The sequence below is a fragment of the Anoplopoma fimbria genome, chromosome 14 (genome assembly GCF_027596085.1).
Source record: "Anoplopoma fimbria isolate UVic2021 breed Golden Eagle Sablefish chromosome 14, Afim_UVic_2022, whole genome shotgun sequence".
Lineage (NCBI taxonomy): Eukaryota > Metazoa > Chordata > Actinopteri > Perciformes > Anoplopomatidae > Anoplopoma > Anoplopoma fimbria.
The window spans coordinates 10,272,582-10,289,535 of NC_072462.1; the positions used below are offsets into that span (position 1 = coordinate 10,272,582).

At 40.8% G+C, this 16,954-nt stretch overlaps 1 protein-coding gene across 2 annotated transcripts in view; it reads left to right on the forward strand.

Annotated features, from left to right (window-relative positions):
- megf10 (multiple EGF-like-domains 10) overlaps positions 1–9,556 on the forward strand; it is a 48,025-nt gene extending 38,469 nt beyond the window's left edge. Inside the window, exons 11-24 of one of the 2 annotated variants that reach the window (XM_054613184.1) lie at positions 105–268; positions 1,181–1,283; positions 1,680–1,826; positions 2,686–2,820; positions 3,442–3,570; positions 3,756–3,884; positions 4,013–4,141; positions 4,308–4,436; positions 4,658–4,882; positions 6,128–6,243; positions 6,389–6,512; positions 8,199–8,243; positions 8,332–8,538; positions 9,319–9,556. In XM_054613184.1, coding sequence (XP_054469159.1) covers positions 105–268; positions 1,181–1,283; positions 1,680–1,826; positions 2,686–2,820; positions 3,442–3,570; positions 3,756–3,884; positions 4,013–4,141; positions 4,308–4,436; positions 4,658–4,882; positions 6,128–6,243; positions 6,389–6,512; positions 8,199–8,243; positions 8,332–8,538; positions 9,319–9,482 — 1,946 coding nt within the window. In that variant the 3' untranslated portion in view covers positions 9,483–9,556. Of the gene's footprint in view, positions 1–104; positions 269–1,180; positions 1,284–1,679; positions 1,827–2,685; positions 2,821–3,441; positions 3,571–3,755; positions 3,885–4,012; positions 4,142–4,307; positions 4,437–4,657; positions 4,912–6,127; positions 6,244–6,388; positions 6,513–7,299; positions 7,303–8,198; positions 8,244–8,331; positions 8,539–9,318 lie in introns of both variants that reach the window. The other variant, XM_054613185.1, reaches the window with a different exon arrangement.
- Positions 9,557–16,954: the final 7,398 nt, after the last annotated feature.

Genomic DNA, 16,954 nt, shown 5'->3' on the forward strand with positions numbered 1-16,954 from the left:
GGTGTATCTTAATCCTCATGGTACACTGAATGGTGGCGATGCTTGCTACTTTTAACTGAAGTTAAGGTACATGTGTGTTTGAAATCTTGCTCTCGTTTAATCAGGGTGGCATGGAGTGGACTGCTCCATCAACTGCCCCAGCGGTACCTGGGGTCTGGGCTGTAACCTCACCTGTATGTGTGGAAACGGAGGAGCCTGCAACGCCCTGGATGGTCACTGTACCTGTGCTCCAGGCTGGAGAGGAGAGAGGTGTGAACTCCACTGCCAGGTGAGAGGACACGGATGCTCCCAGAGAATTTGAATATGATCGATATCAATAAGGGTCGGCAGGTGAATGAGGAAATCACAGCTCTAGTGCACAGAAATTTACTTTTCTACTGGTCCATCAAAGACAATGTTTTTGTCTGTTTCAACACTACAAGTTCCAGTTATTGATAGTATTGACATTTTCCAGAGCCATATCAACATTAACGTAAACATTAAGTTTAAATATGACGCACATCAAAATTTTAATCTCCAGCAGATCAATCATTTTATTAAATCCATATAGGCAACATGCACAGCAATATGTGCATGTTCCTATATATACAAAAGGACATTGTATTTATAAATAAGAGCACTATACAAAAAGGGTACCATCCTCATGAAAACATCCACATCTGAGTTGAAATCATTAACCCTAACTTGCTCATCCACAATAAACTTCACAAATTCTGCAAAGAAGGCATCGGGTACTAGCCAATCAGAGGAAGAAAGAAAATCCATCAAACTGCTGTGAATGACAGGTTGCGCAACTAATAATGTGAGGGCATTTGGCATGTGGATGAGAGGGCACTTTCCCAAAACACTCTCTTGCTAACTTTTTTCTAGTGTGCCATTGGTTAAGCTACTATCATGTTATATTACTCCTAACTACAGCCCCAAACAAGCATCAACCATTTTTGTGCATCACACTTTGTTAGGGTGACAGTCACCTTGTGGTTATTCTAAGGTTATAGGGACTGGTCCTAGTATATTTGATCTGATACTGTTCACTTTTGATAATATGACTAAGAACACATGAGGCTGTGGAAGTAAATTAGGATTTAAAAGCATAAAGAGTTTCTCTCTTACGACTAAATGTGAACAAACCTGTTTAATGAAGTTCATCTCTGTGATGGTTGTTGTTCGTCCGCCTCAGGATGGCACCTATGGTCTGGACTGTAAGGAACGTTGTGACTGCAGTCATGCTGATGGATGTCACCACTCTACTGGTCACTGCCGCTGTCTGGCCGGATGGACTGGTAAGACCCAATACAGTAACGGTATTCTCATGGCTGATTTTTAAACTATCTGAACTTTACAGTATACCAAAAATATCACATACTACCTGCTCTCTATGGTGCTGATCTTTGGTGATAAAGTGTCTGTGTATGTGTGTGTGTGTGTGTGTGTGTGTGTGTGTGTGTGTGTTGGTACTTGCTACATAGTGAGGACCGTACAATTTACCAACAAAGTGAGGACATTTTTCGATAATTACACCCTCACTTCTTCAAAGGCCTTTTGAGGGTTCAGACTTAGTTTTCAGGTTCAGTTTAGAATTAGGTTTAGGTAAGGGTTGGGGTCAGTACTCAGTTTACACTTTTGCATACACTCTGTACAAAATACTCTAAAAGATATCTGCATTTGTGTGCGAGTAGGTATCCACTGTGACAGTGTGTGTGCAGAGGGCCACTGGGGCCCAAACTGCTCCGTCCCCTGTAACTGCAAGAACGGAGCATCCTGCTCCCCAGATGAAGGGACCTGTGAGTGTGCTCCAGGATACAGAGGCACCACCTGTCAAAGGAGTGAGTCCAACCACTTGAACTGCAAAATGATCACACAGCTGACACTTGACTGAAGTTTATTTTAACTTCTTGTCATACATATTAGAAATAACATTGCAATCTGCAAGTTAATAGCCGAGTTCTGGGAACATGGTCATTGCTAAAAATAAATCAGAAAATCTAGTTAGATGATAGGGCAGTTTGGTCAAAATTGTTTGGAAGGAAAAAAAGTTGAAGCATAAAATGAATAACCCAAACACCCACTTCTTGCTACAACTTTGACCTAAAGTACTGTACTTGTTGTGGTTCATGCACAATTTTCCCGTGCAATGAGGGATTGTTAGTGACATTTCACTCCCAGTTCGACCTAAAAATAAAGTGCTTTAGATAATCTTGTCGTCTCACTGCTCATGTTTAGTGATGTCTAGTTTATGGTTGCACCCTGAGGCCCTCTAAAGCAGCGGTCCACAACCTTTTTGGTGCCATGGACCGGTTTCATGTAAGACAATATTTTCACGGACCGGCCTTCAAGGTGTGGCGGATAAACACGACAAAATAAAATGATACGACCGGCATGAAAACAAATATAAAATGTCTAAAAAGTACAACTCACCATAACGCTGAATCAGTGGGAGCCCTGAGCTTGTTTCTCTGCAACAAGACGGCCCCATCTGGGGGTAATGGGAGAGAATGATAATATTATGCAGTTTGCTGCAGCAGAATGCGAGATTAGCCGAGGACAAACACAGAGGTGCACATTCACTCAGGGACGCACGCAAACACCTGACCGATCCCATGATCCTCCTGGCAGAGATAACAATTAGGTTGAAAATATATGCAGATTAAATTAACTCATCTGTTTCACCTGGTTTGCCCACAGTCTGCTCTCCAGGATACTTTGGTCACCGCTGCAGTCAGACCTGTCCACAGTGTGTCCACAGCAACGGACCGTGTCACCATGTCTCAGGACAGTGTGACTGTCTGCCAGGCTTCAAGGGGGCGCTGTGTAACGAGGGTGAGTGTACCCTGCAGCACACTGTTTCTACTTAGTTACAAAAGCTTTTGGGATCAACCTATGGGGGATTTCACAGGCTAATACCGATCACAGCTTCCTGCATGAATATGTATATATACCTTTGTCATCATGACCCATACGCAGTTTATATTTCACTGCGGGCCATTATACACTTTCTGTAAAGTGAGGCCATTGCGGAAGTGCCTTAAACCTGTTTTCTTTCTAATGGCCAGAAGGGGGCGACTTCTCTTGCTGCCAGAAGAAGTCCGATTGTATAGTCTATGAGAAAATGACTCTACTTCTCACATGATTTATTACCTCAGTAAACATTGTAAACATGAGTTTATGGTATCAACCCTTCAAATGGCTTCAAAATGGTAGTCCAAACACCAATGGGTGACGTAGTATTCACTAAGTCCATTTCCTATATACAGTCTATGATTATGCACTGTAAATGAACCAGTCAGAATAAATGACAATGTACGTATGTATTTGATGTCCGTCAGTGATAAGAATAGATGCCAAACACAATCCTGTTACTCTATAGATAATATCTGAGATGTATGGCAGCGATACAGAAAAAGTGAGAACATGAATAATTAACACTTTTCTTGGGTTTAGTGTGTCCAAGTGGTCACTTTGGGAAAAACTGTGCCTGGAGCTGCAGCTGCACCAACAACGGCACCTGCAACCCCATCGATGGCTCCTGTCAGTGTTATCCAGGATGGATCGGCAGCGACTGCTCCCAGCGTGAGTTCACTCAATATACAGTTGTTATGACGTGTTTCATAATGTTGTGATCCTGGAAAGTAGTAAATGAAGTTTCATCTTGAAATTGTATTTTCTGAGGTAATAAAGAAGTAATTTAGAAAGAATATATAGCTGGGGTGACCAGTGATTTAATGCACTTACATTTTGTTGTCACTGTGCTGCAGCCTGTCCTCCTGGTCAGTGGGGACCCAACTGCATCCACACATGTAACTGTCACAACGGAGCCTACTGCAGCGCTTATGATGGAGAATGCAAGTGCACCCCAGGGTGGACCGGCCTCTACTGCACACAACGTCAGTAACAGATACACACAAGTGTGACATTTAACTCATATAGTAGATGACTTGTATATGATCAAACTTAGAGGTACTATTGTTAACAAAAAGTCTATCATGTGATGTGTATGATTGCGCCCCTACAGGCTGTCCATTAGGTTTCTATGGGAAGGACTGTTCTCTGTCCTGCCAGTGTAGGAATGGAGCTGACTGTGATCACATCTCTGGACAGTGCACCTGTCGCACCGGCTTCATGGGACGACACTGTGAACAAAGTATGTAACGTTGTCTGTTTTTCTTCTTCTTTCCTCTTTGTGCTTATACTTTACACACATATATATATATATATATATATATATATATATATATATATATATATATATATATATATAATAGTTTACTTGAATTTAATAAATTATTACTTTTTTCTCCTATTTTAAGAGTGTCCACATGGTTCGTATGGTTATGGCTGTCGTCAGGTGTGTGACTGTCTCAATAACTCCACATGTGATCACATGACTGGTACATGTTACTGCAGCCCGGGCTGGAAGGGAGCTCGCTGTGACCAAGGTGAGGACACACCTCGATGTTGCATCCTGTTGCCTGTTGTCAGTTCTCAGACCAGTTTCTGGGAATGGTTACTCTATTCAGATCACTTTCGTTGTCTAATCATTGAGAGTCTCCTTTTGATTAATAAAACTACTTGTCAAGTTTTATTTTTAAAAATGAACTTATGTTAATTTTTAACAAACTAACTCTGGTATTACATTTCCTCATCATCATGTCTGCAGCTGGTGTAGTGGTGGGCAGCCTCAACAGTCTGACCAGTGCAGCCATGCACGTAGACACCTACCAGATCGGAGCCATCGCAGGAATCATCGTCCTGGTGCTCCTGGTGCTCTTCCTCCTTCTGCTTTTCATCATCTACAGGAAGAAGCAAAAGGGCAAAGAGCCTACCATGCCAGCTGTGACTTACACTCCTGCCATGAGGGTCACTGCTGATTACACCATTGCAGGTACATTACAGGTTCATCGGCTTCAAACTGCGACCGACTAAAGGACATGTACTGTCCCAGGCATGTTAGCTTGGTGTTTCCCGGGCCATCAGTTGCTTCTCGAAAAACGTATTTTCTCGCTTGACTGTTGTATTGCTTTTAAACAGTTAAACACTATTTTTAGAAGGATTGCAGTAGAATGAAAATTCTCACTTCTCTTTCATGCTAAGCTGCTGGAGGCCATGGTCCAGTTTGCCAAAAAGAAATTACTTCTATAACAGCACTGAACACACAAGGAAGCTAATCACTTCCCATGATGCTGGAAAGACTGATGAATTGATTTTACAGGAACCGGGGGATTCAATGTTCATAAAATTTTAAACTTATTTGTCCTAGCCATGGACGAACAATTTGTGGACTAACGACACAATGTTTTTTTCTCTTCACCACTCCTAAAAAAATGTTTAGCTAGAGAAGTACATAAAAAGAGCAAAATTTTTGCACTCCAGTAGGACGACAGGTGCGTAGGAGAATACCTTAAGTAGACAATATAGAACAAAATCTCCCGCACACTGGCTTCTTCACTTGCATATAAATGTATTTTAGTCACGACGTTTCGGTGCATAGACCTTCATCAGGTTATTTTACATGGAAGTGAGGATGCATGCATTTAAATAACATTTGGGGTTCGTAAAAGTTTGAATAGGTTATCTTCTTAAGTCTGTCCCTAGAAAAGAAAAGAAAGGACAAAATATGTCATATTATAAAGAACGAATGTTATACGTTTGAAATAAGTAAATAGTTAGAGAAGTACAAAAATAAGAAAAGATTGTAGAGTCTCAGAAATCAAAGGGTACTAACGGAATAGGAACAAATCGTGGATGTGAATAAAAGTAAGAGTAAGTTTGTTCTGATATCACTTCCTGCATGCAGCCCAATGTTAAAAGCAAATGTAAGGAGGTAAATCTAGTGCACTTGTACACAAACATAAGAGCACGTGCATGCACACAAGGCAACGTCATACTCACGCCTGAAAATGGTTTCACATTATTCCACCTGTTGAAAGTTGATGATTGTAACGCGCCAAGGAATGTAGCAATATGCTGACAGAGGCAGTGATGAAAAGGACTGCTTGTAAGCAAATCCAATAACACTTGATTATTGATTATTGATCACAGATTTAGATGCTGTTAATATTGGTTTTCATGCTCTGAAAGCACCGATGAACTTCTTGGTAATGGTTCTTGTCACCATCTCATTTTTAAGATGCTCACCCACCAACATGCGAGGGCCACCCCAGTAACTACTTCTCCAACCCCAGCTACCATACTCTGACCCAGTGCATCAGCCCTCAACATGTTAACAATGGTCCATATGGAAAGGTATGGAAGTGAATTTGAGACTCTATAGAGGGTCAAAGAGATGGCAATGTAAGAATGCCATGAGGAATTTGTCTATTAATTATATTTTATAATTATATATATATATTCTAACTGATGTTTGTCCCTTTTAACTTTCATTTTTCAGGCCAAGAACAGCCAGCTGTTTGTGAACTTGAAGAATGTAGATCAGAGAAAAAGGGCTCCTCTAGCTGAGCACACCAGCACACTGCCTGCAGACTGGAAACAAGAAGACTGCTTCAATGAACTGGGTGAGACATGGAATACATTTAAGCGTACTTAATTAAATTCCAATAAGGAGGTTACATGGTGGAGGGGTTTGTGTGCCCTAGTGATACTGGGAGCTCTTGGTAGGGTCTTCCAAGGCAAAGTGTTCTCAGGGGAGGGGCCACAGAAAGCAGGGTCCTCCCTCCTGGAGCCAGACCTGGGAGGGCAGCTCACCGGCGAAGCCTGAAAAGAATCTTCATGGAGCCGCCACCTGCAGGCCCACCATCGCAGGGATATGCCTTGGGGTCGGGTGCAATGTGAGCGGGGCAGCAGGACAGGGTGCCGACCCCTGGCATCGCAAACTAGCTCTAGGGACGAGGAATGTCATCTCTCTGGCAGAGAAGGAACCAGAGCTGTAGGAGCAGTACCAACTATATATAGTTTGGCTCACCTCCATGCATAGCACTGGTTCTAGAAGGAAACACCTGGATAGGGACTATACTCTATCCTTTGTCTGAGTTGCCAGAGTGAGAGGTGCTGGGTAGGTTTGGGAATACTCACAAGGGAAGTCCCTGAAACTGATTTTTTTGTCCATCCCGGGGGAGATTAGGGACATGGAATCAGTGTGGGCCATGTTCAGATTTGCTATTGTGGAAATGACTGCTAGGAGCTGTTGTCGTATGATCATCATTGATGCCGTGGCAGCAACCTAAGAACCTGCTGGTTGACACCAGCGGTGACGGAGGCCGTCAAGCTGAAGAAGGATCCAGGAGTAGCAATGCTGATTCTGTCCTGGCCGTTGAAATGTGGACCAGCTCTTTAATGTTGCAGGGTGTTGAAGGGGTCATGGGAGTTTTACCATCCATGTGTTTTGTGGACTTAGAAAACGCTTATGGCCGTGACCCTTGGGGAGTCCTGTGGTGGTACTGCGGGGTAACAGGCTACTAGGGTCGGAGCTACGAGCCTTTCGGTCTTCTATGACCAAAGCAAGAGCTTTGTCCCTGTACCCAGCATAAAGTCCATCCCGATTCAAGTGCGTGTTAGCCTTTGTCAGGGTTATAACATTACAACCAATCCTGTTTGTAATTTTCTTGGACAGGATTTTAAGGCACAGCAGAACCGGTTTAGGGACCTCAGAATTTCGTCACTGCTCTTTGCAGATGATGTGGTTCTGTTCGCTTCTTCACAACGTGATTTTCAGCACACACTGGGGCACTTTGCAGCCAAGTGCACTTACATTTCTCTTTCACAAGATGACCCATTTCTCTGGAGGCTCTTTTTTCATGTCCTATGAATCAGTATTGTATGAGTATATACATATTTGGGTTTTAAATTAAAGAAAGAAATAAAGCAACAATTATGACAAAAAGCATCTATTTTATCCTAGAAATGATATCAAAGTCCAAACACTGTAATGCTGATACATTTCATTATCACAAGCCGCTTAGATTAGTGCAATAAAGGACTTACCTGATGATGTTCCGTGAGCTATAAATGTGACAGAGCTATCTGTTCCACTTTAGACTATATCCATCCACCTGATTGTTATTCCTAAAAGACATTTTTTCATAAGCCATTGTTGATAGAGATGTGTAGTTATCTGACAACAGCTTACTGGCAAATCAAATTATTTTTAAAATTCCAGCCTAATCTTACCATAATAGTCTCTCACATAACTTTTGCTTCCACCACTCACTAACCTTCCTCATTTCTATTGTTCCTCATACCAGGAGCCTACGGAGTTGACAGGAGATACATGGGGAAATCTTTACGAGGTAGGTCCTGTACATACACATTACATACAAATAAATTCTGAACTGCTGGAATTCACCTCTCACTGGCTCCTCTGCCAATATCATCCAGATCTGAAGGGCACACTCTATCATGCCAGCTCCTGCTCCCTCAACAGCTCTGAAAACCCATATGCTACAATAAAGGACCCTCCCCTGCTGACAGCCAAAAACACAGAGTGTGGCTACGTGGAAATGAAGTCACCAGCCAGACGGGATTCACCATACGCTGAGATCAGCAACAGCAGCCCCACCAACAACCGCAATGTCTATGCAGTTGGTGAGTAGCTATGTTTTACATTTGTTGTTGTCATAGTGAGTGCTTTATAGAGTATGCTTCAATTGCATAAACTACATACTAGTCAAGTCAACGTTATTTATATAGTTGCAATTCATAATACTTGTATATTATTTAGAAAATCTAAGTTATATCTTATGAAGACAGTTTGTTACGCTAATATTTATTTCTATTCTGGGGGTTTTAAATCACAAATTTGCATCAAGTGACTTCACAATCTGTACAGCTTTCAAGACCTCTCTCCTTAGAGCCGCTATTCAGATAAGGAAGAACTCGTAAATCCTCTTGGTTATAGTCTTTCTCATGTCATTCATTTCCAGGTAGCAAAATATTAATTCTACATCTGTCAAGGATGTATAAAAAGAACTGGATACAGGCGGGGTTCTGTTCATTTCTATGAAAATTGCTCAGCGTATGAAGCAAAAATAGTTCAACTTCTGAGTATAAAATTACCAGGATCTTTTAGCAATCTTCCATGTCCATGGGCCCAAAGAGTGCTAGAGTTTATTTTTAACACCGCCTCCAGCCTCGGTCTTGGGCTCATAAAACATGAGGAAAGGGAGGAAAAAAGTTCCAGATTCAGCTTTTAGTGCATTTTATAACATTTGGGACCTATATTTATATATTAAATAAGGGTTAATCAATGTATGTTCTTGTATGCTACAAGATGTTCCAAAATGTCGGTCTGTTCCTTTAAGTTTACAGATTTTTACTTATTATCATTCTTCCTGCAACTCCCAACTTAACTGTTTTTGATTTCAGAGCCTGTTAGTACCATCCAGCTGACTGGAGACAGCAATGGTGACACACAGTTTGGTCAAGATCCGTACGATCTACCCAAAAACAGTCACATCCCCTGTCACTACGACCTGCTGCCAGCCAGAGAGAGTCCATCCCCAGAGCACAAGGAGCTGGACAGTGAATGATGGCCCAGAGACTCAGTACAGAGACCAGGTCTCACCTCCAGTCTGCAGCTCCGGCACTGGCTGTTCCACTTTAAACCCACAACATGCTTTCACTTGTTTTCTTGCTGTTATACTTTGACACTATCATTGTAATTATGTATCATGGCTTCTTTCTGAACAAAGTGGGTATGTAAGAGTTTGGAGGTTAGTTGAGATGTATAGCTGTTATTTTTTACAGCAATTTGTGAACTGCGATGAAGTCTTCGTAGGTCACTGAGAGGTACAGTCTAAGTATGCTTTGAACCAAGCTGTTCATTAGATGTGTGACAACTGCTAAAGGCAGGAGTGTTTCTACCTGTTCCTAAGGGCCACACATAATGTGGACTGAGAAGCCTGCTGTCATAGCCTCCTTCTGACTGCCTCTCCAATCTATCTCCAAGAACTCCATGTCTTTTGAGTGTCTTGTAGTCTCAAAGCGACATATCATACAAATGGCCATGACACACATTCAGATGGCAGCGAAGCATTTGTGGTGGTGCACTTGGTTACACCCTCAAAAAGTGACCTTTATATACCTCTGCACACCTGGCTACACCATCCTGCGTAAAAGTGGACATGATTGTTGGATTATTCAGAAAACTGTCGGAGGCAGCCCCACCCAAAGGTGGTTTCAGACGCTGTTAAATAATCTGAGTAATTTGTTTCAATTATACTGAAGCCTTTGTTTGCCTATAACATTCAATACCAATCAAATCTCTATTTTTGTAACAACAGTATTAGAAGATGGATAATGTGATGGAATATTAGCAATTATATCAAAGATCTTTCTCGTTTGTTAAAGTTTTTTTTTTTATGAGAAAGAACAGTTGTCAAACGACTGACAATGTTTTTGATGCTGGAATAGTCAATGTTGGATTAGCTAACCAAAGGTACAAGTTCTATTTAAATGCTATTTCTATCAGTGTAGTTCAAAGCTCTCTTATTGTTTTATCCAAGATTGTAACAGTATTCAATTTTAGGTAATTTACCACTAATTACAGATTCTTTCCTTTTCAGTTAATCAACACACCATACAGGATAATATAGTAATTAGATTACAGTTATTTCATTTATTCTTCAACAATAAAAAACATAATTCATGAATACCATTATTAATGAATATCATATCAGTCGTACATAATGCTCACTGATCATTATCACCAATCAGTGTACAACACATATTCATAATTTTTATTGATGATTGATTTATCCGTCTTGCTTAGCCATAATGGTTCATTTGAAATTATCATATAAGGTGTGGGAAGTATGACACCAGGACAGTGGAACGAGGGCTGGATTTGAATCTGAGCAACAGCCCTCAGGCCTCAAATTCAGTGTGATCCTTACCCCTGTCCACCTTGCATTAAAATGCATCTTGTATCTAGACTGTACCTAGATATGATTTAATCGGATTACATCACACCTGGTATTAATATGTGTCTCCAGTGTACACATTAAGATCCTCATCTGTCCATCTCAAACAACCGAACATCACATCCTCCTCTCATTCGCATTGCAGCCACGGCCGACATTTGCTTAGCCATTGATTCATAAATGGCTCGATTGCGATATGAATTGTAAAGTTTTGCTTGTATACTTCCGTCGGACCAAATTGAAAGCCAACACTTGGTCATGTGTTGGCTCAATCCACAAGTGTCTTAATTATCCATTTTGACAAGTAGTTGTTCAGCTCATATATTAACATGTAATCTGTATTTGGATATCTTTTCTGTATCAGCTAAAGTTCTTTAATGCAGGTTAAATTGTGAGCACATCCCAATCTGAATGGAGGTCGTCTGACTCACACTATGATCAAATCTCAGCCGGGTGTAAAAAACATTTGTGTGACCACGCTGAAATAAAAATCTCCTGAACAAGCTGTAGGAGACTTTTGGGGGACCACTATAACGAGCAATGTGAGAATGCTGTGCCCAACCTTCTTACAGTATAAGTAACGTTAGAGCCTAGTTAAAGAGCCTGCAGTAGCCTTCATCCATCTCGCTCTGTCACTTTACCCTTGTGTGGCATGTAGCTGTCCTGCATAGAGTATTCTGCATTGCTCCAATTGGTAAATTGGTTTGTTGAAAGCCTACCTAATTTGGATTTCAACATACAATCACAATGTTGACTGAATCAAGACAGAATGAAAATAAGAACGTCCATAACAGTCCCAATTTTCAAGCACTTGTCCCCGTCTCCCAACTGGCATTCTATTCAGTATTTACACTGAAAGTACTTTTACATTTTCTGAAAATAAATACTTCAAATTTGTATTTGGAAAATGTGTCTGACAGAATATAGGCTACAGGCTCTGCCACTGAACAACGTATACTGTAAAATGCTCATCCAACTTTTCCTATAGTCTGTTATTTACCCCATTTAATCTTTTAATACTGAAATAATGCATTATGTTTTGTTTGTTTGCTCGTTGTGTTGATGTACTGAAGAATCTTATTTTATGCATGAATGGAGTGTTATCACGTAGCCACTAGATGTCACTACATGGCAGCAAATGTAGGATTCCAACCAATGAGTTGATCAGCCCAGTATTGTTCAGGAGGCACTTAAAGCCCTTTTCCACTGCAGGAACCCATAACCTGGGCTTTGTACTGACTAACCGGAACTTTTAAGAACCTTGTGAGCTTTGGTACACAGTTGTACCTTTTGTCACCACTGCATTTTACAAACCAGAATATTTTTGGTTAGATAGCATCACAAATGAGACCCACCTCAGTGTCAATATGCCGTCTTTTACTGCAAATATTTGACAACCCCTAACCTGGTGCTTCCTCTAATCTCAATTTTTAAGAACCTTGTCAGGCTTACATACAAGGCTTTCCTTGTATACCCGCTGTTTCTAACAAACTGGGACATTTTAGATATACACTTATGAATTGTAAAGCAAAGGAGTAATAGATTATGGGACAGACATTGAACAATAGACAGCTTTGATATCGACTTTTTCTTTTGTTTATAAGAAGATGAAGAATCCATGGCACTGCTAGGGCCAGCATAAGCTGGTCCAAAATAGGGTCCAGTGCATTTAAGTACTTTGTCTTTTTTTTGTCTTTGCTACTCTGTGCTGATTTAATCCGGTTTAATTATTTAGACGTTTGCCTGCACTATTTGGTTGTGTATGTCTGGACATAATATTGGTTTCTAACTGCTGACTCTTGCTCCTTCTAAATTCCCATATTTTGCCAAATACTATTGAGGGCCCGGGCCTGTTGATTTGTTACTTTTTTTGTTGTTGTACAACTCCATACAATAGCAAAATGGTGGTTACGACTCATGTGCTTGATAACCTCTGGAAGTTCCCGAACCTTGCATATAGTGTCCTCTCCTGAGCAGTGCGCACGTTTAGTTCCACAAGCAACGAGCAAAACCTCTGACAGTGACACTTGAAATAGCGTAACTTTATGTTTAGTTTCTGCAGTGGAAAAGGGCTAATATCATATACAGCTCCCTGTGAAAATGATGGTTACTACTGTTGTGTTTGTAGACTGAAGGCAGGGCAAGCAGTGCCGCTGCACTGGGGCCTGTGGGGTGGGGGGCCCATAGTGTGAGCTTTTCCCAAAAACCTAAGTAACTCATTTGACTATCCAACACATTGTTGGTAAAATATATACATACACACCCAATGTGTGTGTGTGTGTGTGTGTGTGTGTGTGTACACTTCATAACTAATAACTATAGCATGCACTGATGCTGCCTTCCATTGTACTTGGAACTTGTAATAAGACAACCTCCTACACCGAAAAGAACATCGGAATGGTCATGCAGGTCGGAATTCTAAGTCTGAAAGTTCACTGACAAAGACACACCTGACTTCACAGCAATATGGTGGAGCACCTTCTCATCCATTTTAATTCAATGTTGTGTTTTATCTAGTGTTTGTTCCGTAAAACGTGCTGGAACAACGTTGTAGTTACCATTTCCATTTAGTTGATTTAGTGGTAGGCTACAAGTATTTTAACAGGGTTACCATGGATCCTCAATACATTTTTACATAGATTTTCAGAATTAAAGGTCATACTATTTCTTAAAAAATCACTTTTTTAAGTATGGTAGATCTTAATTTCTGATGGGAAGCCTAGATGCATGAGAAGTATCTCCCCACAGGATTCACTAGTTGTTAATTTAAAGATGGTTTGGTCTTTTGTCAAGACAGACTTGCCGCGTACTAATATTAAGTAGCTGAGTATATTCTTCTGAGTAGATGCACTGGAATGCGTTTAATTCGGAGGGCAGGAATACCGTCCCTTAATTATCAATTTACGACTTGCAATGGATTGCAGCATAAGGCCTGTCATAAAAGCATGCACTGGGACCAATTTTAGCTACCTTACATCACTCACTGAAAGTACCTGGAACTTTGTATCACCTCCTGAGCAGAGCCCAGATTTACTTCCAAGGACTAGTCCCTAAAGCAGGAAGATACATACATGATCATTACATCTAATCTCATATACCACTTCAGTAAACATCCTCATACCACCAAATGAGCCCAGTCCCCTGAACAATAAGACCAACACAGGCGCTGATCTTAATTACTGTGCAATTTAAAGGGCTTACCATGTAATGACATGCTCTAATGAAATGCAAGCTTAAGCTGGACTTTGGCTTTTTGAAAGGATAATTGCAACAGGACCCGTTCACATTATTATCTCTAATGAGCATTCACATATATATTGCTGAAAATGGTTTCTTTCTCTGCCTTTCATGTATTTTGAATTGCTTGAAATAGCTAACAGTCTTGAGCTATTCTGAGGTTATTTGAAATGTTTGTAATATATTGTATATAGTTTAATCAGTTCTGTAAAAATGTTCACATCACCCAGCGTTGTATGTCCCAAATGAAAACTGTAACAACTGTGGCTTTTGGTTTAGCACTGACTATTATCCTCTACAAATACTGCATTTATTTTATAATACTTTTTTGTGTAAAGAGTACTTTGTATTTAAATTACCACTTAAGATGTTTGCTCTGAAACAAAATGCTTGAGATTTCCCCAAGATTAACAAATACATCAAATTTTACGGAAAATGGATGGATTTGTTTCTTTTCTCTTTAATCTGCAAGTTCTAGAAGAAGAATCATTTACACAAGCTGAAACTGCACACTTGTTCCTCAACAAGGTTACAGTGATTTAGCCACAACCACAATGGGATTCTGTTATGTTTTTTGGGTTGTTTTTTTTATTATAGTACTGTTTGTGCAAATGCTTTAGAATAAATTGACATAATATGATGAAATTCTTTTGCGTCTTGTGGAATTTGTGAGCACTTTATTTTGACATTTTGAGTCTTAATACTGTTCAGCTATAAATACTACTCATGAATATTATGGTTATCTGTAAAATGGCCTATCCATTCTAATTAATGCAGTCATGACATGACACACAGAAGTGTACCGGGGCTGATGTTGTTCTGTATATACATGCGTGTTCTTCCCATTAAGCCGACCATGTTCATACTCCATTTGTAGGCAAATAATACAGTTCTTTACTATTCAGCTACAACAACATAGGAATGTTGGCAGGCTCTAATAAGTTATCTATCTCTAAACCCATTCACAATATATTCCAACAACTACAAAAGATTAGGAATTTCAATGATGCTGTTTTTCCAAGACATATTTTGAGCTACCACTTCTCATTAAAGGTTCAGTAGATAACATGTGGTTGTATCATCAGGCCCTTTGGTCATACAGTATGTCTTGGACACTACGGTGAAGATAGAAATAGAGCTGTCAACTGATCTGATGGCGGGGTGACAGACCTGGTAAACCCAAAGAGTAGTGTAGGTGAATGTGGCACATCTGTATGAGGCCCCTGTCCACGAGGTCTTCAATTCCCACCTATGAAAAAAATGTGTGCCTCCGGGGGTGGCTGTGGACATGGAATCCAAGAAAGCCTCCATTGTGGATGCAGTTGCTACGAGTTATTGTTAGAAGGTCATCAGCTCGTGTTGTGTGGCAACCTTAGAACATGCTGTTGGACAACAGCGGTGAAGGAGACTGTGAAGCTGAAGAAGAAGGCCTTTCAGGCTTGGCTGGCCAAGGGGTCCCCTGGGAATCAGCCGATAGTACCGGCCAACTGCTACTGCAGGATTACGGGGTACCAGGGTTGTTGCTGCAAGCCATCCGATCCTTTTTAACCAAAGTAAGAGCTTTTGTCCATATATTTGGCACAAAGTCAAACATGGTTCCAGTCTGTGCTGGCCTTCACCAGGGTTGTCAATTGTCAATAATCCTTTTTGTTATTTTAGGATGTAAAGGCGCAGCCAGGTGGTAGGGGAGTGCTGGTTTGGAGACCTCACAATTTACTTCTCTGCTCTTTGCAGATGATGTGGTTCTGTTTCCTGTTCTGTTTGCAGCCTAGTGTGAAGCAGTTGGGAGAGTCAGTACCAGGTCTGAGAAACAGTGGATTACGCAACTTTTCCAGAACGGATTGGGCCAAAACTTTGGATTCTATGTCTGCATTTATATGTCCAATTTTTACGCCCTATGGCAACAGAAAATACCCTGTTAACATGTCCATATTTTAGCGTTCAAAACTGGGTGCTACCAGTTCTTCTTTTCTGCCACCATTTTTAGCTTTATAGATCACTTCGATGTATTTTGGAATGTGAGAGTATTATTTAGAAAAGATGTCTACACCCTATTACAAAGGGCACTAATGAGCTCACAGCAAAATGTGTTTCTTTTATAAAAAAAAAATACCTGGCCATGTTGACTATCCAGCACAACCCCCCTCTCTAAACAAAATTATAAAATATCATCTTTATCATCCTTTGTGTCCTCATAAAGCAGCATTCTGCTCCGTGGAGTTTTGTCTCAGGAAATAGCCACACAATTAAAGTGATGGACCAACATACATTTGAGAAAAGAGCTTGCTTCGTCCAGCACAGCATATCACCTTCATCGGCTTGTCTCTGGATTCAGTCTCTATGCGGGCGCGCCAAACTGTTGAGCTGGCAGACAGGATTCAGTGTCTATTACAGTTTTTTCATCCTTGGGCAAGTTTGACTGTCAAGACATGTATAAGTCTGCTGGGGATGCTGTCAGCGGCCTCTGAAATCACACCCCTGAGGTTGCTGCACCTACAACCTCTGCATTGGTGGTACAAGTGGTATGTAAGGAATGAAACAGAAGTAACTTTCGAATGTAACTATGGTTCTGTAAATTCCTGGATGACTGCCAGGAATGCTGGTCATTCTGAACTGTTTTTGCAGCAAGAAGATGTTGAGAGGTAAGGTGTAGGCTACCATGTGGAATTTATAGCTGGGACACGCAGGTAGCCTACACGTCACACACAGGACTTTGTCTTCATCTCAAGCAAGAAAACATATCCACGTTTACTGCAACTCGCAGACATCAAGGAATTCAAGGAGCCATAGTTACATTCGTAACTTACGATAAGATTGGCAAGCCTCTCTCGTTGAAAGAAGGG